Source organism: Atta colombica, unplaced genomic scaffold (assembly GCF_001594045.1).
Source record: "Atta colombica isolate Treedump-2 unplaced genomic scaffold, Acol1.0 scaffold105, whole genome shotgun sequence".
Lineage (NCBI taxonomy): Eukaryota > Metazoa > Arthropoda > Insecta > Hymenoptera > Formicidae > Atta > Atta colombica.
The window spans coordinates 3,053,878-3,080,639 of NW_017259190.1; the positions used below are offsets into that span (position 1 = coordinate 3,053,878).

At 35.6% G+C, this 26,762-nt stretch overlaps 1 protein-coding gene across 1 annotated transcript; it reads left to right on the top strand.

The window, feature by feature from the left end:
* Window positions 1-1,852: 1,852 nt before the first annotated feature.
* Window positions 1,853-26,762, top strand: LOC108688850 (wiskott-Aldrich syndrome protein family member 3-like). The gene is made up of 8 exons (XM_018195350.1): window positions 1,853-2,179; window positions 22,519-22,859; window positions 22,999-23,152; window positions 23,233-23,347; window positions 24,675-24,973; window positions 25,167-25,477; window positions 25,644-26,063; window positions 26,201-26,762. Exons 2-8 carry the CDS (start codon window positions 22,586-22,588, stop codon window positions 26,380-26,382), a joined length of 1,755 nt encoding a protein of 584 aa, XP_018050839.1. The 5' UTR covers window positions 1,853-2,179; window positions 22,519-22,585; the 3' UTR covers window positions 26,383-26,762.

Below are 26,762 nucleotides of genomic sequence, written 5' to 3' on the forward strand. Positions count from 1 at the left end.
ATTTTCTAATAGTTCCATTGTATGCATCAATCTATTTAAGACGTCAATGTTCTTCATGGTAAAAGTTTTGAGTTTGAATAAAACATAAATACTTCGATAAAAACATAAATAAAACATAAAACATTTTGTATCTCAGCCATGTTATATTCAATATTGATTTCTAACATTTTCTATTAGAAATCTCGGGATATAATATAAAAAAAAGGTATACTATTATTTAAGCAAAAAATTTGATGATACCTTGTCGTTTAATAAAACATTTCTCTGCCTTCTTAAACTTTCCAGCTTTTTCTTTTCTTCTTTTAACTGCTTCTTTAATAATCTTTTTACTTGCGTTTCCATATTTTTCTCGTGAGCTTCTCGTGATAGTTCTTCTTCTACTAGTTCTTCTAGTTCTACTACTATGTGTAAAATAATTTTACTTACTAACGGATTTAGCAGAATGTTTATTTTACAATAAAAGTTGTTTCTCGCTGAGAAAGGACGTATATGTTTTTCAGCAGAGACACGGTGTGACAAACATTGTGATGAGCGATATCCAATAAGAGTTCTGCTCTTTACATTCGAAAAAGCAGAACTTGAAATTGAATACCATTCTTCTTATTGCTCATCGCAGCCAATGTGCGAGGACAAATACCTATAAAGAGTAGGTTGCGTAGAATAAAAAAAAATGGAGCACATCAGAACAATGAACAAAAATATTTCAACTTATCAGAAAATATGTATTATACATATGTACTATTTACATACAGTAAAAAAACCGTATATTATTTTTAAAAGCTATATACTTTTTTTAGTATTATGTACAAAAGAAACTTAAGAAGAACAACAAGGTCAACAAATCACAATAACATCATATGACATTAAAATGAATTGGAAATGATTGAAAACTTTTAATAATCATTTTGGAGTCATTTTGATCGGGAACTCTACTATTACGATCTATGATGATAACCAATCAAACTACGACAATAAATTGTTGTAATTCTTATTATCTCACAATGAGCGTAGTAAGCTTTAAGTCTTTAGAAACTGAACAATCACAATCGAAGATGTGAGAAAACTAATCAATTGTGATTGGCCAGTTTCTTAACGCCCTGCACACAATGGAGGAAATATTAGAAATAGAAATAAATATTAACATTTCAACTATCAAAAATCTTGTATTCCAGTGAAACTGGTATCTGATAGGATGAAATTTTAATATTTGTTCTATTAGATTTGTTCTATTAGATTCTATTAGATTCTGAAGCCTATTCTACAATGTGCTCTTTGTTTCTTGTTTCTTGTTTTTTATTTTTTGCTTTTTTCTCTTTTGCAATCGTTTTATCAACGTTGTATTTTTTTGCTATGTATATTTCTTGTTTCTTTCGAAATTAACTTTTATCTCGGGCGATATAAAACAAAAAACCGGATAAGAAACAAAAAGAGCCTAGGCAGAAATGATAATGGAATCGATATCTATTTGACATTGATACTTTCGACGTCAATCGACATCGAATCGACGTCGATTCCATTATCATTTCTGACTGGGAAAAGATATAAAAAAATAATAAAAGGCAAGAAACAGGAAATAAAAATTGTAGAACTTAGGCTTAAAGCAAATAATATATTGTGTAATACATAGTTTCTGATAGGTTGAAATTCTTATTTGTTCTCTTTCTTTTATTGTGCGGAGTCTCTTACTACTCCTATTGTGTTTGCGGGATTAGAGGAACGTTAGTTAAAATTAGGCATGATGATTCAAATATTGCGCGCTATCGTGAGGGGGGATCGCGGCGCCGCCTGGCGGGATCCGGCGAAGTTTGAGCCGCGGCCCCGGCGGAGCGACGTAGCGAGGAAGCGAGCGAGTGAGCGAGCGGAGCGTGCGAACGCTCTGATGCTGCTGCCGCTGCTGCTGCGTGCCAACTGTGTCTACGTGCAACGCCATTTTCTGTGCCCGCGGATGAACTAGTCGACTCGCGTTAGTTCATTCGTTCGTTCATTCGAGCGATCGGTCGATCGAACGTCGGCAACGTCTCGGGCGACGTTTGTCCCACGTTGATCTTAGCCGCTTCGCCTCTCGGCGAGGACTTTCGTCCGTCCTGCTTATTTAACTTCTGCCTGTTTGTGTTAACTCGGCTTCCCCGCCCGGGATATGCACGGACACGCGGCGGACAGCCGTGCGACGGATACGATGGTGAGTGGCGAGCCGTGCTTGAGTGTGTAGAGAGTGTGTGTACGCGAGTGAGAGAGACGGAGGCAAAGCGTGGATTAATCGAGAGCGACGGTGACGGGAGAGCAGGATCCGGAGTTCCGTGTGTTCTCGTTGCGACGTCTTGTCAGTCGGTCTTTTTTCCCGTGCGTCGTCGTCGCACGGCTGCGATAACGGAATCTCGCCCCGGGCCTATAAAACGAAGCCGCGGCGTCGAGGAAAGACAGCGGTATCGCCGCCGCCGTCGCCACCGCTGCCGCTCGATGGGCGGCGGTTTCCGGGGGGGAGGAGGGAGGGAGCGGCACATGGCTGTCGTCGCCGTGTAGAGCACGGGGCGCCGGCTGTCCGTGCAGGGGGTGGCCCTCCCTCGAGAAGTATTATTCTCTCGCTCTCTCTCTCTCTCTCTCTCTCTCTCTCTCTCTCTCTCTCTCTCTCTCTCTCTCTCTCTCTCTCACGGAACAAGCGTTTCTACCAAAGCCTTGCGTCTTTTTTCCCCTCGTCGTCCAAGCGACAAGAGGGAACGCTACTGTCTTTCCGTTGACGACGTTGACAGCGCGATGCCGATTGTCGAACGTCACTGTTATACTCGTAAGAGGGTAATTATTCACCCTTCGCGTCATTCATGAGATAAGGATCCTGTACCATCATGAGATTGATTGAGTAATGTGTTAGTTGATTTGCAGCTCCATTTTGGAGATGGCCTTTTAACAAGTTTCTCTTTGCAAGTCATGGAGACTCTTGCTTGAAACCTTTTAATTTTTCATCCCTGTTTCAATAAAAAATAATATCAAATTTATACTTTAATTAATTAATTTGTCATTGTTAGTTTTGTCTTTTTTTAATTAAAAATGTATATTGAGAGAACAAATTTATGACGATTTGATCATAAGATTAAGTAGAGTTGATTTATAGCTCCATTTTGGAGATTTTTTAACAACCCCCGTTTTGTGGAAATGTCTCGACTCTTCTTTGATCTTCTATTTCACTAGAAAAAAATAATCCTCGATTACAGCTGTGAAAATTTACACATAAATTCTGAAGGTTCTATTTGAAATACAGAATGCAAGTGAACCTCGATCTTACAGTGATTGATAGAGGAAGGATTTAAGGTGCAGATACAATAGAAGGAACAAAGAATAAAGACTAAGATTTCTCTCTTTCAACTTCAGAAACTGTGTTCTGATGTGTAAGTTGAAATTATCTGTTCCTTATTCTTTATTCCTTCTATTGTGTCTGTATCCTCAGAGTTTTTTACAATAAGCCCTCATATCAATCATACAGTACAATCGTCCAAAAATTTTCACATTGGATCCAAATGACCTTTTATTATACAGTCAAAGGGTTAATTTTGTATTATGATTAATTTCGTCATTGCTAGTTTTGTCATTTTATTGTCGAAATTAATATTGTGAATGGAAAACGCAGTTATATGCCGAACGAAGTAGTCATCGATATTCATTGATTTTGTAATCGACAATCCTGTCGTTTCCGTCACTTCACGTCACTTACTGGGAGCGACGTATCGCCTGTGACACCCGGTAGGAAAAACGTGAATCATTAACTGCAAATGAATATAATCAAATGTAAAGATATTATTACATAATAGTAATACAGAATGTACAGAAAAAAATTGTTTACTTAATTAAATGTTTATTTGACTAAATTAATTTAGTTTGTCTCTATCTCTTTTATTAGCAAATGATGCATATTTATTTCATTGAAAGAAATGAAGACGAACTAAATTAATTTAGTGAACTAAACTTTTTTTCTTAGTATATATATTATATATATATATAAAATTATCAGTTTTATCGTACGATTGTTTTATTCTAGGAGATCTATCTTACGATATTTAATTAATAAGATAACACTTATCATTGTGCGTATTATAGTAGATTCGATCATCATCTTTGTATCATAATATTGAGTTGATTACATTCGTTGTACAACAAACTCTTCAAGTCTGTTGATTTACTATGTGGGCTATAAAATAGAAAGATCGAAAATTCATTTCTCCTGCAGCCAATTAACAATGCTTGAAAAAAATATAAATATAATATCAGCCCTTTTTCTTTTCTCTCTCTCTCTCTCTCTCTCTCTCTCTCTCTCTCTCTCTCTCTGTACAGTTTTGATATTTTTTAAAGAAAGACTTTGACCCTGCACATGCACGTTTACCTACATATTCGCGTATATTGCATGCACGGAAACGTGGAAAATAGCGAGGAAAAACTTGAACGTGAGAAATTGCAGAGTCCGGAGGTTTCGCGATGGAGCGAATCGAAGGAAGAGTCGGTGTTGAGAGTATCACACGATATATATAAATTAATGATCGTTCAAAAATAATTTGCGTGTGAAATGAATGCAAAGCCATTAACGTGCGATACAAGCAAAGTTTTGCTATTGAAAGTACAAATTAGTTCGGTTCGTTTTTTTGTGTTCAAAAATGCATTTATTTCAAAACAAAATGAATGAACAGATCAATTAAAGTATTCCATCGCTGCCTACTACTTTTTCCCATCAAGGAATTTTCGAATTCCTTTTCGAATTCCATTTCGAAAAAATGACTCGCCTTTAGAGGCGATCCAATTTTGGAGCCAATTTTCGATTTCTGCGAAAGAAGTGAACCGGTGACTTGCTGCATCCTTCAGAACAACCAGTAATCAGAAGGAGCAATGTCCGGAGAATACGGGGGGTACGGGAAAACATCCCATTTGAGCGTTTCCAAATATTTTTTTACGACTTTAGCGACATGAGACCGAGCGTTGTCATGAAGAAGAATAACTTTATCATGTCTTTGCTCGTATTCCATTTTTCTCGCAATGCACGGCTCAAACGAATCAATTGTAGCCGATACCGATCGCCCGTAATGGAATCGCCAGATTTTAGCAGCTCATAGTAAACATAGTAAAAGACTCTTTTGGTCTCACCACAGAACATGATCTTCAAACCATGAATGTTCGGCCATGGTGTTGATGTTGAGATCGATGGCAACGATTGACCGGGCTTAGCGTAGTATTTTTTCTTCTTGGGGTTGTCGTACAATATCCAATTCTCATCTCCAATCACAATTCGATGCAAAAAATCTTTTTTCTGTTGTCTTTGAATCAGCTGTTCGCAAGTGAAAAATCGCCTTTCAACGTTTCTCGGTTTCAGTTCACAAGGCACCCAATTTCCTTGTTTTTAAATCATTCCTATAGCTCTCAATCATACAGAAACGGCTTGTTGAGTTACCCCCAATGATTCTGCAAGCTCCTCTTGCGTTTGACTCTGATCTTCGAATAATGCCACTAATTCTTTATCTTCGGATTTTTTTGACTGTCCAGATCGAAGCTTGTCTTCAATGCTGAAATCTCCATCCTTGAAACGTCGAAACCATTCCCTACATGATTTATCAATTGGAGCAGTGTCACCATAAACTTCGACAAGCATTCGATGGGCTTCAGTCGTACTTTTTTTTCAATTAAAGCGGAAAATAAAAATCTTCCGCAAATGTTGCTTGGTTAACACAAAATTCGATACAGTAAAAATCAAGATTTTTGTACGAAACTCAAAGCGATATAAACTGAATATTATTAGCAAATGTTTAACCTCTCTGAAACCGTCAATCAGCTGTCACTATGAATCATTCACAATAGCTGGAGCCATCTTTAGGGAAACGGACCGAACTAATTTGTACTCCCAATAAAATATCTAAAAGTTTAGCTAAATATAGATCTATTAATTTTGTTGGACCATCAAAACAATTACATCGACTGCTCAAACGTTGTTCATTATGCTTGAGATTCTTACCTAATTATTTTAATGGTCTAATGAAATTTTTTTCAGATTTGTAGCTACCTAAAATTTTAGATATTTCGGCAAAATCGTTCTTTCCGGTGATTCAATCACATCAACAAATCGAACGAATTATTGCAAAGTATTCTTTAATTTCTCGTAATATCAATTGAACTCTGTCATTATTAATATTATTATTCATCTTCCGTGGTCCACCAATATTTTTTTCACTACTTTCATACTCCAATCAGGTCACTGATGTTTGACTTTATTTTTCAACAATTTTTCGGCTCTAAAAAAATCTGAAAAAAATTCTGGCATACTTTTAAACATTCAAGAATACTCTTTCAATATTCAAGAATATCACCCGAAACGTTTTTCATTTTTTTGTATGTGTTTGAATTTAAGGCAGAATAATTTAAAATTGAAAATTCGATTGGGTCTTTAAATTTGGGTCTTAAATTCCAATTGGATAGAGGATTAATATCACTCTTGTCATTATTAATATCAAATATATAACAAAAAAGAAAGGCTCCAAGAAATAATCTTTTATTCAAAATAAATCAATGCGAGCCAACACAAGTTAATCGTATGCAAAAAATATTAATAAAACAAAAATATTAATGTTTTGACTTTTACTTTGGATCATCTTCAGTAATATAAATCAATAAATATTTCTTTACAATAAGACCAGATTGTTGAGATGAATATCAAATCAGAAAAGAGAAGAAAAGAGAGAGAGAACATCGTATATTATTAATATCATTATTAATATTGCTCTAATTTTTCGAGTCAGCAATGAGGATGTCATCGGACTTAATTGCACTAATTAACCTTTAAAGGGCGGAGATTTATTTTTAAAATCTGACAGATTCGAACTTTCCCTTAGTAAGATTTATAATTCATTTGATTTTATTTTTTGTAAAATATGATACTGTTTCAGAGTCACTATAGTGGCTTTTCTTGTAAAAGTTAATATTATTCAATATCTTTCCTTTAAATTATTTTTAATTTGTCGGATAAGAACGTGATAGTGTACACTAGTCATATTGTAATTGATAATTACTTAGTACTTGGACCTGAAGAATGAAAATTGATATTTATTGAAAGTTCGAATCGCCTGCAAATGTAAAGTGAGAACGCTTCTGCACTCGATGCATTAGCACGATCTCAAAGAGCTATGGTCCATCTGACCTTTCCTACATTAATTTATTAACGAACCATTAGATCGCGGTCGCTGCGGGTGTGCACGCGTTTTACGTACGCTTATGCGTGCACGCGGCGTTATCGATTGACGACTGTTAATATGCCAAGTCATCATGTCTTTTTCTTACTGTTTAGACCTGAGTTTTCTGTCTAGAATCGATTCTCAATTCGAACATATGGCGAACATTTCATTGGGCCTGAGGGCACACAAAAAACTTTAGTAAAGAAATCAACATGTTGGATTTATATTGCTTACGTTATAGTCTTACGATTTCTGTTATAATTAGTTAATTCGATTACGATTTACTTCTGCTTACGATTTACTTCTCAAGTTTTTATGCCATTGCCCTAATTCGACAAATTTCGAAATTTCATTATAACTTTGAAGTTTTGATGTTGCTAGAAAGAAGATCTCTCTCTCTCTCTCTCTCTCTCTCTCTCTCTCTCTCTCTCTCTTTCTAGTAACTTTGAACTTTCAAACACAATTTATAAAGCTTTACTCCGTTTCCACTAACGTTGATTAACTTTAATCTTGGTTCAACTTACTCTTCATCTTTTTCTAATCTTTAGAATTAGAAAAGATGAAGAGAGATAAAATTGAATCGAGATTAATCTGGAAACGAGCATTAAAGATTGAAAGTCTTGGAAACCTTGAAATTCCAGAATTATCAAACATTCAATTATTCTTAATAAGATTTTCTTTTTTTAATTTGAAAATTTTTTAATTCGAAACTGCAGAAGCTTAGAATTTAGAGTTTCTATAGGAATTCTGAATTCCTAAAGTTCTGAAACTTTATTAGTTGGTCTCGAGATCTTTGTGACCCAATTGGATCCACATTTACCCTCTCGGCTCTGTTGACATTCTCAATGTAGCCTGAGGGAGAGTGCGACCAACAAGCGACCCTCTTATTTCGTTCACGGTTATTCGGCTAATCTTGGATCATCTTCCGGTGGATCTCCTTCAGCTACTGTTACCAACCCAATTTTATCTGAACTCGATAAGCAAATCGAGTTACACAGTATCGACTTCTTGATAATGTAACAAAATTATCTCGCGCTACCTTTTTTACATCAAATATCATTTTTTTTTTTGGTGTAATAGTACTCTTTACGATTTTATAATTATTCTATTATTTTCTTAACACATGCAGTCATCGCCATTGTTTTATAGACATCTAAATACAATACTGCCGTTCACTCTCCAGGTCTCTAGCTGGTTGTTACCTTGAACGGGGTCGACCACGTGCCGTTGTCGTGTAACGTAAATACATACCGTGGCATTTTGTCTCTCGCGAAATTTCTGCAAATGCAATTGCGAGATTATGCAATCGCACGTTAACGACAGACTCATGCGCGTAATTCTGTCACGTACAATGTTGCGTCTTGTATACTTAGTACCTTTAGATTACTCCATTTTGTGCCACGGAGTCTTCGGTTTTTTTTTGAGTGACAGAAACTAAAATGAGAAAATAGTTAGGAAATGTACAGCATTAGTTAGGAAATGTACAGCAATATACGCGTTTTTATCCAATAGATTGAAAATAATTTGAAGAATAGATATTAAATAATATTAATTAATGCAAATGAATTCGACATTTTTGCTGTCGACTAAAAAAAATTTGGAGCAATATTATTAACAACAATTAAATTGAATTATGTAAGATTGAAGGATAAACTTTCACTTTAAAGGATTGTATATACGAAACCATCGATACCGCGATGATATCAGGGTATTTTTAATGCATCCCTATTTGGTACGAACCCAAGAAGTTCCCGCGGCGTGACGGAAAAAGACGCGCGATGCAAAATCGATAGTTCAGCCTTTATGGTGCTCACGGTTCGACGAGGCTCGTGGGAAATCGCTGTGGAATCGTAGAGGGTACGTAGGAGGGTATCGTCGACGCCAAGACTGTCTTTGCTCCTTTGCTTTTAAAAGTTGCCAGAAACGCGCGATTACGTCTCTTACGCAACAGTCCTACACGCAATAATACCTGACCGCATTTCCGACCACGCATCAGAGAGGGAATCAACGAGAAACTGGGTTATTATATACATATTTCTAGTCGTGCCGATTCGAAACCGGCACGAATGACGTCGTATTATCGAGGTCAATATTCTTTTAGACTTAAATAGAGTCTCAGTGTACGTGAAAAACTTGTTCTCGTTTGAGAAAAATCACATATCGCATGTAAATAGAAATCCTTTAATATCTATTTCTATCAGTGTGGATTAATTTTAATCTCGATTCAACTTATTCTTTCTATAATTCTTAGAAGACGAGAAAAAGCAAGTTAAATTGAGATTAAAGGTTAATTTACGCTGGTAAAAATAGACATAATAGACGGAATTCAATAATACGCTGAAAAAAATTTACTGAATCTTAATACATATTTCTTTGAATATTATTAAACACTTACTACTAAAATTGATACTAAATTGTAGGTCAAAAAACTTTGAAACCTTTCTCTATTAATAAAGGAGGTCAACTTGCATTCTGTGCTTCAGACAGGACACTTTAGAACTTACAATTAGATGTGGTAGGTTTTCATAGTCATATAGTTGAGAATAAATTATTATCTTAAGATTTAGACTTAAGTTTAAGTCACTTAAATTTCTTTTTAATTTAATTCTTCTATTTATATAACAATCTGGACTCTTTAAATCTTTGGCTTGATACTTCGCTATATAAGGACGACTGATATATTACATCGCGTGCGAGCGACGAAGATCGTCCCCTTCGGACTTCGTTCAGTTTGACTCGGGACTATCGTCGACGAGGTCGGACTCGTTTATAGGAATTACTGCAGATAATATCGGCGTTGATCCGGCTTTAAACCGCGACTGGCGACGACTTAGTTTATTACAACGAGTCGTTTATTCGCGCGCATCGTACTTCGCGAGCTCAGTGCTTTTGATTGACAAGCAATCTGCTTTCGTGTAATCTGTACTTCTCGAACGCATCTACAAGCTTCAGCTGTGTATATACAAGTGCGACGTGTGTGCGGTTTGATCTTCCCTCGCCATTAATCGTACTTATCGTATCAGTCTTTTTAGCTTCTGAATTACTTATTGCTATCAATGGAATAATAAAATAATTCTGTACCTTTTAAAGAGGACTCGACGAATACAAAAACATATTTAAAGGAAATTTTATTTGTGGATTTTAAGACTAACAGGAGTGTGCAATTTTTTTTTTAATTTACTTATCGAAGAATTAGATGTAAGAAATCAATTTTTTATTTTCTTCAGGAAACCATTCGGCTACATGATTATGGCTTTATCGCAAATTTTATATGGTTGCGGTTTAATCCGTGTTTGTATGAAGACCTATGTAATTAAGCTTACTGAAAGAGAGAAACGAGCTTTATGAAAGAGAGAAGGAGGGAGGGGGGGGGGGGGGGAGGAAGTCCGCGTGCTCGTGGAAACTAGGCTAGGAAATGCATTCGTTGACACTGTTATAGTTATTGACATTGATCAATAGGTGTATTTCAGTCCGCATTGAACTGAACATCTTGACTGGGAATGACTGAGAATGCTAATTTTAATTATCTTTAGATAAGACGCTTCATTATTTTTCTTGATTGAATTCAAAGTATTTAAACAATATTTCTGATGCTTTTCGAAAAATATACAAAATTTTTTTTTGTTTTTTTTTAGATTTAATAAAAGCGCTTTAAAATAATAATCTTGTATAGAGTTTAGCACCAACGAGATAGGAGATATTTTTTATGTCTCAGGTTATATCACTTTTATGCCTCAGATGTATTTTTTATGCCTCTTCTTTGACTTTTTTTTATTCTTCGTCATACTATCGTTCAAGAAAGTGTATGTATTTGAAAATGTGCAATGTATAGATGTATGTGAGTGTCCACAGTATATTGAACTCGAATCCACTAAGCTCTGTGTGGTCACCTTTGCGGAAAAAATTCCTCTGAAAAATTGCAAAAATTGCAAGTTTTTCATTGAATTTATTTGTCTTTTTATTATTGAACACAACCAGAGCAACAATTGTGTAATTTTCCCTAGGATGGAAACGAAATGAAAATTTTTTTTGTATGCATGTGTGTACACACATATCGTAAAAATTTTCGTTTTTCATGTTTCTGCTCTAAAGAAAAAATTACATGATTGTTATCCAGGATTTTAATTTTAAAGTGTAATTCGCACTCTTTCCTGCAGTTAGGATAATTAAAACAGATCTGTGTGCGTTTGTTTGGTTCACGATATCTCCTATATGATAACTCGTGTCCACAGAACGGACGCTACTCATGACTAAAGAAAATGCGATTTATTGCAAACTCAATTTGTGATTCATAATATCAACAAGAAGGATATCTCGATTGCAAATATTAATCCATAAGATAAATAGATTATGGCATCTTATCGCTTGGCAAATTGACACAATAGCAATTAATAACATCTCAACTTTCTTTCAAGATGTTTGCAAATCAATAAAAACTTTAGCGGTAATAAATATTAATAATCATTGATAAATAATTGCTTCAAAAGACTTCAAAAGAATTAAAAAGAATCAAGGTTTAAATGAAATTATAGTAGAATCAGATGATAGCCAATTTGATAAGGAAGATGACAAAATGTTTCTTTATTTCATGTAATTCTTCTTTATGATTCTTGATTATATAAGTTTCGCAAATATCTCAATTCTTCTAATCTCATTTATGGCACCTGTAGGTATTGCTGAATCGTTAAAAGCTCAATTGACGCGGGACTTAACTATCACTTAAAAATCAGGAAAGAGAGTTTGATGGTGACAGAGATTCAATCAAGTTTCGATTCTGTCGCTCTCGTTGTGTAGGCGTTCACTGACGCTTCGTCATTCTATGTAGTCTTTATCGTTATCAGTGCACGCCCCACACTGAAAAAATATTAAATTTTAATAAATGTTTGAATAGTTCTAAGTAAAAATATTTACTAAATGTAAACATATATTTACTTAATACTAAAAACTATATTAATTTGATTTAACTTATCATTTCTTATTGAGTAAATATTTATTTATTATAAGTAAATATTTACTTTAAAGAAATATTATTAAGATTTAATAAATTTTTTTTCAATACATGAAGACGGAACGACGTTGATTTTAAATACGCGCGTACACTCTCGCTGATTTATCGACATCGCGGTCAATCGTTAACAATCAATTATGCTAATTATTTATGTGTGACTCAAGAAACGCGGTGGTCAAATATATTTTTCTTGAAGTACATCTTTATGAGCTACTGCAGTATATTTTTTACAATAATATAACAGTGATGCACGTAAATGTACTTGACTATAATAAATATTTATCTTTGAATAGAAAGATCGATATTCTCTTCGTTTCTCTTCTTAGGAAAATCACTTCTTCTGAATTTCAAACTCTCGCGATTGGAAACAGTTGCTAAGCTCGTACTTGAGAATTTGGAAAACAAGCGATTGTACGAGTGCTACACTATATAGTTAGGTTAATTCCGTACCAGCACTGTGGTGCACTGACCTTTGGCACGTACAGTTTGAGTCTGCAATTCTTTGGTGGAGGCCTCCAAAGTTTTTAACATAAATATATTTCATATATAAATATTCGAGTTCGGGGAAGAAAGGAAGATAACCGTCTCGACGGCATCGTTTACAAAGTCATTGTTTTCCGCTCTCGTCCAATTTACCGTTCTAATCTACAAAAGCCGCCTCTCTATTCGAGAAAGAGGATTAAATCTGTCCGCGGAGATGCGCATCTGCCGTGCTACGAAATGGACTTGTGTATGCTTGCACTCGCGTATACACGCACACACAAATATAATATACGCGACTAGCAAGACCGGGATACATCCGAGGTCGACGTCTCCGCAGTCACCATGACGAATGTTACTCGATACTTTGTGCCACTGTCCACTCCACCGTGGTCGAGCTTTTTGTTCCCCGAGATCCTCTCTCTGATCCTCCCTTCCTTAAGATCGCTTCGCCTCTTCTGACAATCAGTCTCGTTCGAAGGACATTTTTATATGTCTGTAGACTCTCCCGTCAAAGGAGAATACAATCTATATACTACTTTTTTTAATAAAAAAATCAGAGTTATAAAATAATAAAAGTTTTAAAATATCAGAATTTTATTTAACTCAATCCAATCTAGTCCTATATAGTATTAAAGTAATGAAGGAGCAAACGGTCTATGAAATTTATCGACGATAATCAGGATCTACACTGAGAAAAATCTAATCTGGTTGGATTAATTGGAATTCTAGTTGAAAATAAATCCACTAGAATTTTAATTGAAATAACCGGAATAATAATCGATATATAATCAGAATCTTCTGGTTCGTTCATTTTCAATCAGACATTTTTCTCAGTGTGTAAGCAAATGCAGGTTCTTTAAGATTAGAAATCTCATAAATAATACATTAAAAATCTCTACTTTATTATTATTAAAAATAGATAATTAATGTGCAAACTGTATACATTGTTAATATCTGTGTGTTGGAAACTCTTGTTAATAACGTTAGAAGAGCTACAAATAAAAACTAAAAAAGAATAATTTAACGGGCATGTTATACTTCGGGAAACTTTTATGATTAACTACTAATGTGGAGATTTGCGGATGTAGTATAAGCAACTGCTATTAACTCGGTGAACGAGTTTCTCACTAACGTGCTTCTTACTTTTGAAAATTATTTTTTTTTTAATGCCAGAACAAGGTTAACTAACCGGTTCTCGACATTCGATTCCCTCGATCGAACACGCCGATTTCCAACGCGCGACGTAGTTTACGATATCGCGTGTGACAGAAATATATATTGCGTGAAAGAGCAACCGGAAGTGCATACTTATCGTAATGTAAGGGATACTTCAATCTTTATTTGCCTCATAAATCCTTGAATTTGTGCATTCTTAAATCTGTAACTGACTTTTTATAATTCTTTGTATCCATAATTTAATAGACGTTAGATTTCATGAGCTTTCTGTTTTATAAATTTTTTATATCTATAAACTTTATGTTAATAATTTTTTAGATTTCTAGTTTTTTTAATGGATTCTTGATATCGCAAGTTGATTATGTTTCTTATCTATTCTGGACACGTAAATTAAATTTTATATCTCGCAATTCCGAAACGATAAAGTGTATTCACGAAACGTACGAATGTGGAGTATGACATCACCCACTTTAATATCCGGGGGTTGTAGTTCCACTATCGAAGAACTGATGCGTTGCACCCCCGACACTCATTCTCCGTTGATTTAATTCAGGGCGAGGGTCGACAAAAATATCTTCAGGGTTCTTTATCCAATGAACATAGAACATAATTACTTCAACGCGACAAGGCTCATAGTTGTTGGCACTTGATTTCATGAAACATAAAAAAAATTTGAAATTTAAAAAAAAATCCGAGGAGGAAGAAAACATAATTAAACTGCAAGGATTCGCATCATGATTTTCATTTGTCAGCGTTTCGGAACACCCTGTATAAATCATCTGTTTTCACTCGACGGTATGTTGAGCGCGATATCGAGAGCGTGAAATTCGAGGCGCGTTAAATCGAGATTCGGCGCGAACTGATCGTTAATTGTCGACGCTGAGCAAATCGATCCTCTGCATTCGCTGTCTTGCTCGCGCACGAGACATATTGATCAAGCTGCTAAGTCGACAAGGAGTATAAAAGCGAGCCTATCATGAGCTTCGAACGGATTCGGTGATTTTATCAGGCAAAACTAGATCGCTTATTGGTCGTTGCACAACTGCAATATCGCGTAGATTTAAAGTTAGAGAGAAAAAAAGAAAAGAGAGAGAGAAGTGAAAAATTAGAGATTCTACAAAGAAAAAATTATGTTAAACATTTAAAAAACTATAAATAATTTATTGTAAAAAATATTATCTCAGCTGGGGGATTCAAACCCGGATGTTCCGAATTCTCTGTCGGGGGCGTTCTTTAAATTTGATCATCGAGGGTTCGACAATATTTGTCGCAGTAATTAGTGTGAGAAACGTCATTTTTCAGAGAGACATATATAAACAATTATAATAATAATTCAAAATTAGACCGACAAGAATAAAGTAATTAATTAAGAGAGAAATAATTCCTAGGTAATTTTTCTCTTAATTAATTAATTTATTCTCGACGGTCTAATTTCGAATTATTATTATAATTGGAAATAATTTTGTTGATTTATATAATGAAACAGATATACCATATGTTCTTGTTTTAATAAAATGTTAATTGTTTTACCATCATTGAATTAATAAAAAAATTGACCAAGATTATTTTCAATTAGACTGCTATTAGTTCATACTATTGATACTGTTATACATAAATGTTTCCTTATATACAGTTCAATTTTTAAAATCTTGAAAATCAAGATGGAGAGTTTTTAATTTATATAAATATATAGTGAATTTCCAAGGACTCTTATACTTACATGGCAGTAAATCATTTATAAAATTTTAGGGATTGAACATAAATCTTTAGAGAATCTTTTTAAGATGTCATTAAAGAATCTAAAAATTTTTATTGCAAGACTGACAAATCCTAAAATAAAGGAACTTTTGAAAACCAAGGAATCTCTGAGTCTCCTCATAGGAATTAAATAACAAGTTTGACAGATTTCACCGTAACTATGTGAAACGAGCGAAAAACCGGATGGAAGTTACGATCTACAACTACGGCACTGTCGACACTTTTTTTCTGTCAAACAACGTAAATGTCACTAATGAGGAATGAGAGCCTTTCCAAGGTGCCCACGTGCCTTCTCAAGCTTATTCATGGTGCGTTAACTCGAGCTCTGTTTCAGGCCTAGTTAGATTTAATTCGAGCGGAAGAGAAGTGGTTCCAAACATATCCCGCGATAAAAGTCGTATTGGTCCACTTTAACATAGTTAAAAAAAAAAAAAAATACTAAAAGTATAAAGTGTTGCGAGTATTTATAGCTGATACTATATCTATTCAAATGTAACATTGCGCGACAAAGGAGCGTCGCATAATGAAAGTAGAAATATTTTTATCGTAATGTCGCAAATGTAAAGTGAGTTTTGGCGGTCACTGCACCTCCATCAGTAGTTCCGTGGCGTATACAAAATACAAGATAGTGATGGTGTCTACATACAGCAAGCAGGATATAAATATCTCTCGACCAGGCAATCTCCGAGAGCAGCGCCGTAGCTTTTCAGCACGTTGCTCCCGTAACGCATAAACGTCGATATAATTTATTCAACCTGTCGTTTTAGTGATCTCAACGACTCACATCCTTCCCTTATCAGTGACCCGAATACACGAACCCTCTCTCTTTCCTCTTTGCCATCTCTTTTTGCCAAGTTCCCACACTTTAATTAGTCGCGCGTAGCTAATAATCCCCCTACATTCAATGGAAATTATTTTATAAATAACAAAACGGATGTATGGTTTTTAAATTAAGGGCTGTTAAAATAAATTTCTAAAGAGATGATTACGAAATTAGAGGCAACACAATATTTGTAGTGTCGCGGATGATATAAACTAAATCTGTCAATAACTTTTTGTTTTGTCTACGTTAATAAAGCAACGCCGATCGATCGACGAACGATTTACATTTCATTTAGAAAATTACAACCTTTTAATATAATCTTGAGAGACAAGGAATGACATTTCGCGGATGGAAGATGGAATCTTAGATGCACGTGTCTCGCGATTGCAAAATCGCTGCACGTCGTGGCATTAGCATAAACTCTTTGTTGTCGGCGACGATGCCTAAGTCGGATTACGCCATTCGATCGCTCGATATCGTCTCGGCTCTAATGCGTCGGTATGCGCTTCTCCTTGGTAAACATACTGAACGATTGAAATGACGCGGAGATTTCCCGCAGACCGTTCCACACTGCGCGAGATTTTATGAAGTGACGGTGTAAATAATAGTGCGAGACGAAAATAGAAACTGGGAAAAATAATAGCAGGAAATAAATGCAGCAATTATCATTATTTTTTTTTTATATTACAGTCTGCTTATATTATTTTTCACTAATAGATTCTTTCGAGTCTCATTTTATATATTTGTTTACAAAATAAATTTTATATATTTATTTTGTAAACAAATATATAAAATGAGGCTAGAATCTATCAGTGAAAAAAGCCCATCAGAACTCACATCAGCTATTCGGATGCACAGAAAATTCTTTATTTTCGTGTGAATGTAACAAAACGAATAAAATGTATGTTTCGATCCCTTCAATTCGGGTCCTTATCAATATAAAATATAAATCGGAATTACATAAATAACGCAAATTCCAAGTTGATAAGGAAATTCGAATTGAAAGATCGAAACGTATATTTTATTCGTTTTGTTACATTCACACGAAAATTTTCTGTCCGAACAGCTGATGTAGGCTCTGATGGGCTTTTTTTACATTTTCCACTGATTTATTTTATAAATTGATATTATTTTTAACGTTGAATATTCATCGTTTTTAAGAAAAATTTCCTGAAAGAGGGCGAGGATAACTTTGTATTATAAATTAAAGGGCAACTCTTTTCCTTCGCGCACGCGGGAGGCAAGCGGGAAGGGAGCGATAATCTCAGAGAGATATCTATTAAAGTTACAGAATATTGCATCGATTCGTGCGCAGGGGGTAGTGACCTTGTACTTCTTGCGTACACGAACTTGTTTTATGCGTGACCATATGGTCGACATGTGCATTCTCTTCTGTTCTAACAGCCGCACGTGTGCACCAGGATGCAGCCGCGAACGAGTGTGAATAATCGGTAGAAACAGCGCCGCGTCTTCGCCATTGTCACTTGTCGTTTACCATTGTCGAGCGAATTTAAAACAGATTGAGCAATTCAGTTCATTTTATTACAAGCCATTGAAAAACTTCTTCGACAATTTATGGCATTACAGATAGACTTACTGTGTTGCGAGGATTTACCAGACCGTGACGACTGTAAAAGTTACGCGCGAATCTTCTAAGAGATGTAAAGAAATTTCTTCTTTATATGAGTTTTCCATGGAAAAAAATATGGATTACTTTTATTATTTAAATAACTTTTTATTTTTTTTACATGTGTATTCATTGATAAAATAAATTTTAAAACACAATTCAGGAACGAGATCTTGAATGAAATTCGCGATGAAACATCTCGTCAAACTATTGTATTGTATTCTTTTGCTAAAGTATACACTTGTTGTATACATATTGTTGTGTTACATCACGATTATATAAAATTATCTATATCGCTCTGTGTACAATTATAGATTATGTAGATTATGTATATTTAAGACTTTTTTTGTTACAACTGATGATTATTCATAACTAATAATCATTTATAAGTTTAAAGAATCTCATTTATATAATAATTGATGCAATACGTACATCCAAGGATTTCGATTCTTTTCTTCGGTTACTTTTTTAAAACTTCCAAAAATTCAGGTTATTTCGTTTTTATGTCAAAGTTTAGTTGTAAGCGAACGTAAAGTTTAGTCAATCGTCGTTAATCGCGCACGGACTATGAACATTAATGTAGAAATATGGTCATTTCTCAATTTGTGAAAATTTCCAAGGAAAAGAATCGAAGTCCTTGGGTGTACATAATTAAAATGAAAAAAATACAGCTGAAAACTTCACTGATTCAGCAAATTTACAGTCGTAATATATAGATAGTCAATTTTCTATGTTAAAATAGCAAAGTTGATAACTGAATAACATTAGCGGTTTGTTAAATCATCAAATCTTCTACTTATCGATATTGAATTCGCGTAATAAATTATAGGTTTGCTGTACCACTCAATTAATTTTTTTTCTGTGCAGATATATTTGATGTTTGGCGAAAGCAGGAAAAGAAATAGAAAGTTTTAGTGCAGTACAGTGCAGAGACAAAGAAAACAAACGTATTATTTATTTTGAGATCTCTAGCAATCTCCTGAGCGAGAATCGACTCGTCGGAATTTGTTTGTTCGACACTTCGAGCGACGGTATCGCGATATAGTTAGCGTCGCTGCAAATGCAATCGCGATTGAATGCAACTCTGAAATAGGTGCAACGCGGACGACCGACAGACACGTAGCGAGGAGCGAGTAAGTCTTTCCGGTTTCTACTCGCCGAGTGGTGGTGGTGGTAGTAATAGTAGCAGCAGCAGCAGCAGCAGCAGCGAGTACTCGATAAGTCTCTCTCCATGGCGTAGTAGTGACCTTTCAGCCTCAGGATATTGCTTATACCTTATCCATGGCAAGTCCGCAACGTGTCTGCGGTTTCATTCACAACGAGACGCATGCGAGAATCTTCTCGGCCGCACTCGGTTCCTGTTAGCGCACGAATGCTTAAGTTTAACAGACTGATACGTATCTGAATGCTATAAGCACTGGTTTGCATTAGCAAGCAAGCAAGCAAGCAGGAAGCATTTAAATGCACATCGATACGGTGAACTGATACGGAGATAAAATATTTTATAATAGCTTTCCACATATTCGGTATCGATACATGTCAGCGATATCATCGAAATAATTTCTAACTTTGACGTTAGTTTAATCGAAACGAATTTATAATACATATGTTAATATTTTAACATATAATTGCAACTTTCTAATTGCACATCGGGAAGCCGTCTGAACCAACGATCAATTTGATAATCGCAATTACGCAACTACAACTCGCTGGTTACGGAGATTGCGTTTCGTATTCTCATTATTTTACATTAAGTATCTACATGTATAATCCGGAAATAGTTGTTATATATTTTTCGCGAGATATTACTTCAATATTTCATATAATATTTTATAACGCTGACAAATTATTTGTTATGCAATTTTATCATATGGGCTGATTTTTTCGATTCAACGGCCGCGAAATGAATCGTGTATTAATCCCGCTCTGTCTGGTTTATGTTCCACGGCTAAATGACTGTTTGACTGCGTGGGAGCCTAATGAAATACAGATACATTGACATGACAAGGGGTATAAAAGACTATGGTGACTCACGGTCGTGTCTACATGGTCGATTGACCTGCACCAGTAGAATCGACCGTGGCATTATATTGTTTTTGATATCACCTATTGCGAGATTTATAAATAACGTAACAGTTTTAAATGTTTTATAGTCTTTTATTGAATTATTCTTTTTCTCTAATGAATTATTATTCTCGGATATTTTCGAATGAATTATTGTTACCGTCGGAGTTTCAAGACAACTTTTACAAGCAATTATGTTTGAATAAAAGCGTTAATAACAATTACATTATATACATTTATAATTTTTTAAATATTGAGATTCGACGCAACATAACTTTTTCATGATTGATAAATAAATTTGATATAGGAACTAATAATGAAATGAAAAGTAGGTAAATTGTACTTTCGGACTACTTTCAAAAGGATATTATTAGCTGTTGTCGAAGGCTTTTTCCAGTTCTCTTCTTCGCAGGTGCAACATCCGGCATAGCTCTATTCGCTCGTTTTATGGCAGCTAATTGCTAACAGAAGGTACAACAGCGATACGCATATTTCTCATCACCGTTAAAGTCGTGTTTGGTCACGGCCATATTCTTGACCCTGATAGATAGTTCAAACGATGTTTGTTGATGACCATTATATCGACATTATGTCGGCGTTGCCTACTGGATTACTTCATCATTCTGAAAGTAGAGCTCATAAAAAAATAAACCTCACTTTGATTTCACGAAATCAGGAAGGATATATCAATAAGCAATTATTGAAATATAATTACATATATAAATGAGATTCTTTAAACTTAAAATTTCTAATGTTCTAAAAACTTAAAACTTAAAATAATTTGACGTAATTATTATTATTGTATAATTGTAAAACACAAATAAACAGCTCTTAAATCTAATTTTTTTAAATATAATCGCGGTGTAATTTAATGACGAATTAATAATCGATTATATCACGTATCGGCATAAAAATTGTTATTCGCAGACTCGCGAGACGGAGAAAGAACGGTGACCAATACAGTCACCTTGCTAATAGCAGTCAGTGCGATAAGGTATTATCGTTATCATTTGTGACCGCGATTACGTAATATGTGTGTATCGTGTACGTATGCGAAATCTATCGTACAACGTGCACTTGAGAATCATGGAAAATTATGATGAACTAACAAGAGAAAAAAAATAAATGATAAGAATTGATAAGAATTTTTCAAATTTCATATATTTCATGTATTTATATATACTATAGCTAAGATTTGGGTAATTCTTTCTCTCAATTTATCTCACTCAATCTCTCCCGCTATTTGCATACTGCCGGATGTAACAAGGGTTGAGTCAAAGGGACGTCCCTAGATAGATCAAACATTCATCTTGTTAGGGGCTCTGCCCTTGGGATTTTAACCCACGAGTGCTTCACTTTATTGAACTTTTCTCTATTCTAATTCTCTATTCTAATTATTCGTGAATATCATATCTTGAATAATTCAAATTTATGCGAAAAAATTTATCTAGTTTTCAAACGCATTTGAAACGATATTATTACGAATGTAATAAAATCTCGTTGGATTATTTGAAATTAATCGATTGCTGATAAAAATATCACTGCTATATTTTTGAAAATTTGTGGTCTGACAATAAAGTTCCCAGACTGCAACAATACAAAAGTACAGACATATCAGAAAACAAAATATTATATTTTATCTTTTAAAATAATTCTTTGATATATAGTCTCGAAACTTTTTTTGAAGTCATTTTCCTTTATTCCATGTAGTTGGAATGCTGTTCAGAATATATTTGTCATATTCCTTTAAATGTCCTCGACATCGAAAATATTTATCATATTTTTTTGCACTTTGGGAACAGCATGAAATCCAAAAGGATCCGATGAATAAAGTGGATGACTAATCTCAATAACAACCCCTTTCTCGCTGTTTTACGATATTATTCCCTTGTGTGTAGGGATGTTGTTATGCAACTTTCTTGGCATGCTTTGGTTCTCTCAGATTTTGTGCTGTTCCCAAAGTGCAAAAACATTATGAAAGGTAAACTTTTTCAGAGAAGAATATGACAAGTGCTTCAAAAACAGCTCAATTTCAACTATAGACTTCAAAAACTGTTTCGAGGTTTTGTATCAAAGATGCACATAAAGCATAAAGATGTCACAAAGGACTTACTTTGAAAGATAAAATATAACATTTTATATAAGATGTTTGTTTTTTTATTACTAAAAACTTTATACTTGGATAATATATTTATTATTATTACATTTTTTATGTTATTTTATTGATATAAAAATTTTTTTGAAATTTCTTATATCATATTATGAAGTTACCTACCTAGCGATACATATAATTATTATCGAATTATATTTAGACTCTGGTAATTTGTCGAAGACATTTGGGCTCTGATAATGGATTTCTGATGATAATTGTGGATGATTTTAGGTCTCGAGAGAGCGGTGAGTGAGTTACCGCGAAGAGGAATCAGGAGGTACAAGCCGGCAAGTCGAAAATGCCGCTCCCGAAGCGATTAGTGGAACCTGTGCACGTAGCACGCGGTACTATCCCTGAGGACTTCCCGCTGCCATCGGAACTCGAGGCAGCTACCAATGGGACCTTGGCCAACACTATCAGACAACTATCTAGCCTATCGAGGCACGCCGAGGATCTCTTCGGCGAGCTGGCGAGAGAAGCGCACGGATTGAGTGATCGAGCGAATTCCCTGCAGGCTAGGATAGATCGATTGGCCGTCAAAGTCACCCAATTGGATAGTAATGTAGAGGAAGGTACGTGCTTGTTTCTATTCGTGCAGCTAATTATGGTATGAAATAATTAAAATAAAAAATAATTAAAATAAAAAATAAAAGAGAAAAATAATAAAATTACGAAGATTTAAATGATGTTGAGATCTTATTTTCTGTGCAGTCTCATTGCAAGATATACATATGAGGAAAGCCTTCAAGAGTTCCGTGGTGTTCGATCAGCAAGTCGTCTCTAGGGACACCATGCCGACGGCAATGCTCGAAACGTATCACCAATGTGACACGCCACCGCCCTTAGATAAGCTTAATATTTATAGGTAATTAGCGTCAGTTAATTTTCATCTATTTAAATAATTTAATGTGGTAACTGAGATATTAATTATTATCTTCATTTCAGGGAGGATGGCAAGGATGGTTTGAAGTTCTACACCGATCCAAATTACTTCTTTGACTTGTGGAGTCAGGAAATGCTCAAAGACACGGAAAAGAAACTACATGATCGAGGAAAGAAGGTAGGAATTCTTGTAAGATAATGCATTTAAAAACGCATCTCGATAACTATTGTATTATTTAACATACTCTTTCATTATATTATATCAATATACTGTATAAGTATATACACATCTCATTTTCTGAATCTTTTTATGAATCAATCAAGTTTAATTGATTCTTGATCTTTGAAGTTATCGAGGTGCGCAAATTTATAGACCAAACTAGATTCTTATGATTACTTAATCTGTCTAATACTGCGATTCTAACTATTGAATTACTGTCCCCTTCGTTGTAGAGCGAGTCTGAATATGCCGAACCGTTCAGAGAGGCAAGTCGATGGTTTGGATCTTTGTAGTTTCTTTTTAATCTCTCTTATCCCTCTTACGAAACATTCAATAGTATTTCAGAATCGATCGAACGCCACTTCACTCTCATCACATAATTACCCTTCTTTGTGGTTTTTCTTTCATTAACCGACCTTTTTGCGCGCTGATATAGAGACTGATACTAGATGCTCGCTTTCTCGAAGTTTTGTAGTTATGCTAATAGCCACGTTTTCTCAGTGGCGACATATCACTTTGCGTAGATCGAATGCGAATAGACTTCCTTGTCGAAACCTAAGTTTGTCGACTTTCTTGATGACGAGATCGAGAAGAAAGGGAGCAAAGATTCCATCTACGCAGGGCCTGATCTTGACTCGAAGCCCTTCCTATCCTTTCCGAAAACTGAGTTGATGTTTTTTGATACTCGAAACAAATCTCTCACACCTACCGTCATTTTGTGGATCACTTATGTAATGTCGTTCTTTGCAATTTTCATGCAAGTTTTGAATGTACTTTTTAGAAATGCGTTATACACCTCATCATCCACCGATTCATCTTCGATCGATATCTTCACGATCTTGATCGTCTCATCGTTCATTTCAGGATTATCTCATCTCCACTTTACCATGTGTTAGAAAATAAAAGTGTTGCCGTGAACAAAAGAGTATTTCTCTTTATTTCTCACGACGATGAATTTTTGTTGCAAAATTAACAAGTAATAATTTTATGGGGCTCCACTTTTATTTTTTTTTTTACATATACATGTATGTCCTACTTAACTATTGATCCAGTAAATTCTGAAATTGATTTAGAAACGATGATATCTTTTAAATAACTTTAAAATAACTTCTTTTTTTATTCAATTGCAACTCTAAAATTTACTTAAAAAATATCCCCAGTCACTGGATCAATCGTCGGGATGTTCTTGAATTAAACCGATTGTGCTTGACTTACATGCGATGCACCTTGTTCGTTGTCTCTTTTATGTCATACATATTAAATTACCTTTTTCTTCGCGAAACAGCCGCACAGGCCTCGGAATGAGGGTGGCGGTGGAGGTGGCGGCAGACATAAGAAGCGTGTGAGGCAACCACATAATACGAGGGAACGACAACGGCAACTGGCCGTTGGCCATGGCGAATATATCATGCCAACGCAGGCGGTGCAGTACAGGGCGCCACACAACGTGCAGCCCGATGACGCGTTACTGGGAATGGTAATGACGGATCCCAGGCCACCTAGGCCCAACAGCATCGAATTGCGACGAAGCTACCCCCCAGAAGAACAGCATCTGTACAGCCCGCCGTCTTCCGATCACTACAGGTGAAAATATCGACATGGCAATAATATAATTGATAATTCTAAATAATAGATAGTCAAAAATATATATTAATAATCAGAATACTTTTCATTCAGTGCTTCTACTTTATTTTTCTAATACTATGGACTTCTTTTACGCTGTAGAATTTACAGATTTATATCTTTATGCGTAATTAACAATTTTCTCTCGTTACAGGGGAACGAACTATATGACTCAGGGCTACGATGAGAATCCATACGGTTCGCATTACGCCTCTGGTCAGGCACCGATCGGTAGCGATGCGTATCAGAGTCCTGGTGGTCAGAGTACTCCGAGTCGGGGTGGTAGATCACGGCCATCACAACCGCCACCGGCGCCGCCGAGTAACGCTTCCAGCAATTCCACGCCCACAGTGGCATCCGCTAACAACACTCCAACTAGGGGAAGATCCATGAGCACCGGCAGGGATACCCTGCCGCCACCACCTCCGCCACCAGGAGAAACCATGTCTCCTCCTTCCATGAACGGTATATTTGTTAACTATTATTTTTAATTTACAGCATAATTATTTGAGACACCATCTCTCTTCTCAACATATAAAATAATTATTAATATATACAATTATTTTTAATTATTTTTAAAAAATAAGGAATGTAACAACTTATTTTATACAACTTATTGTCAATATTTCAGGTTCCATACCGCCGCACTTGCTGAACAGGAGCGGAAGTCGATCGGATAGTCCTCTACCAAGTCAACGTTCGACACCGACGCCACCGAACCATTCAGGTCAATTGGGTACGGATGAGACAGATCCAGCACCTCAGGATCTTCCACCACCTCCTCCCACCCCAGATCCCACTCCACCAAGACCCATCTCACCTCCATGCAACATCCCGCCACCTCCACCACCGCCGCCTCCTCCACCGGTCGTTAATGGACCTATGGCACCGTTGCCGCTAACAAATGGCGATATCGCGAAGATGATTGCGACCAATCCGCCGAAACTAAAGCCTCTAAAGAGCATTGTAGACGGCCAACTAAGGAAACCGGTCAACCCGAATATCCCATTGGTCGACCCGCGAAATGATTTGCTCAAGGCGATTCGTGATGGTAAATTATACCTATATTTTGTGATTTTTAAATAACTCAAAAAAAAAAATAAAGCTTAGAAACATTTTGGAAAATCTCAGAGTAATTCTACTTTAATTAAAAGTAACATTATTTTATCCGAGATAATTATTTCTCAGGCATAAAACTACGCAAGGTAGAGAAGATTGAACAGAAAGAGGTGGAGCGCGTGAATGCACTCAACGACGTCGCATCCATTCTGGCGCGTCGCGTCGCCGTTGAGTTCAGTGACAGCGACTCGGCATCAGAGAGCGAATGCGATAGCGAAGGATGGGGCGAGCAGGAGAGTAATCTGGCGTGACCCAACTCCCTATCATCTGCTGCCGTTACTGCCTCCTAGACAAACGGCCGATGATTAATTCATTTTGATGCTTCGACGCCACCATAAGTTCTCCAGCGCTATAGCGAACCGATCTATTTCTTTTCTCGTATCTCCGTGACCGATATCTCGTTTCCGAGGAATTACAAAATGTTCGCGCACTTTAAACATTGTATTATATATTTAGAATTTACGAATAATTTTCAAGATAGAATCGAAGTAAATTCTGGATTATAAAAGCATAATTATACACAATCCTCTCAACGGAGATTATTCGTTATAAAGAATATACAGGTAAAATCTTAATTTATTATCGCTCGCCAAACAAAGACAACGTAAACTTCATTAATGGAGATAATTGT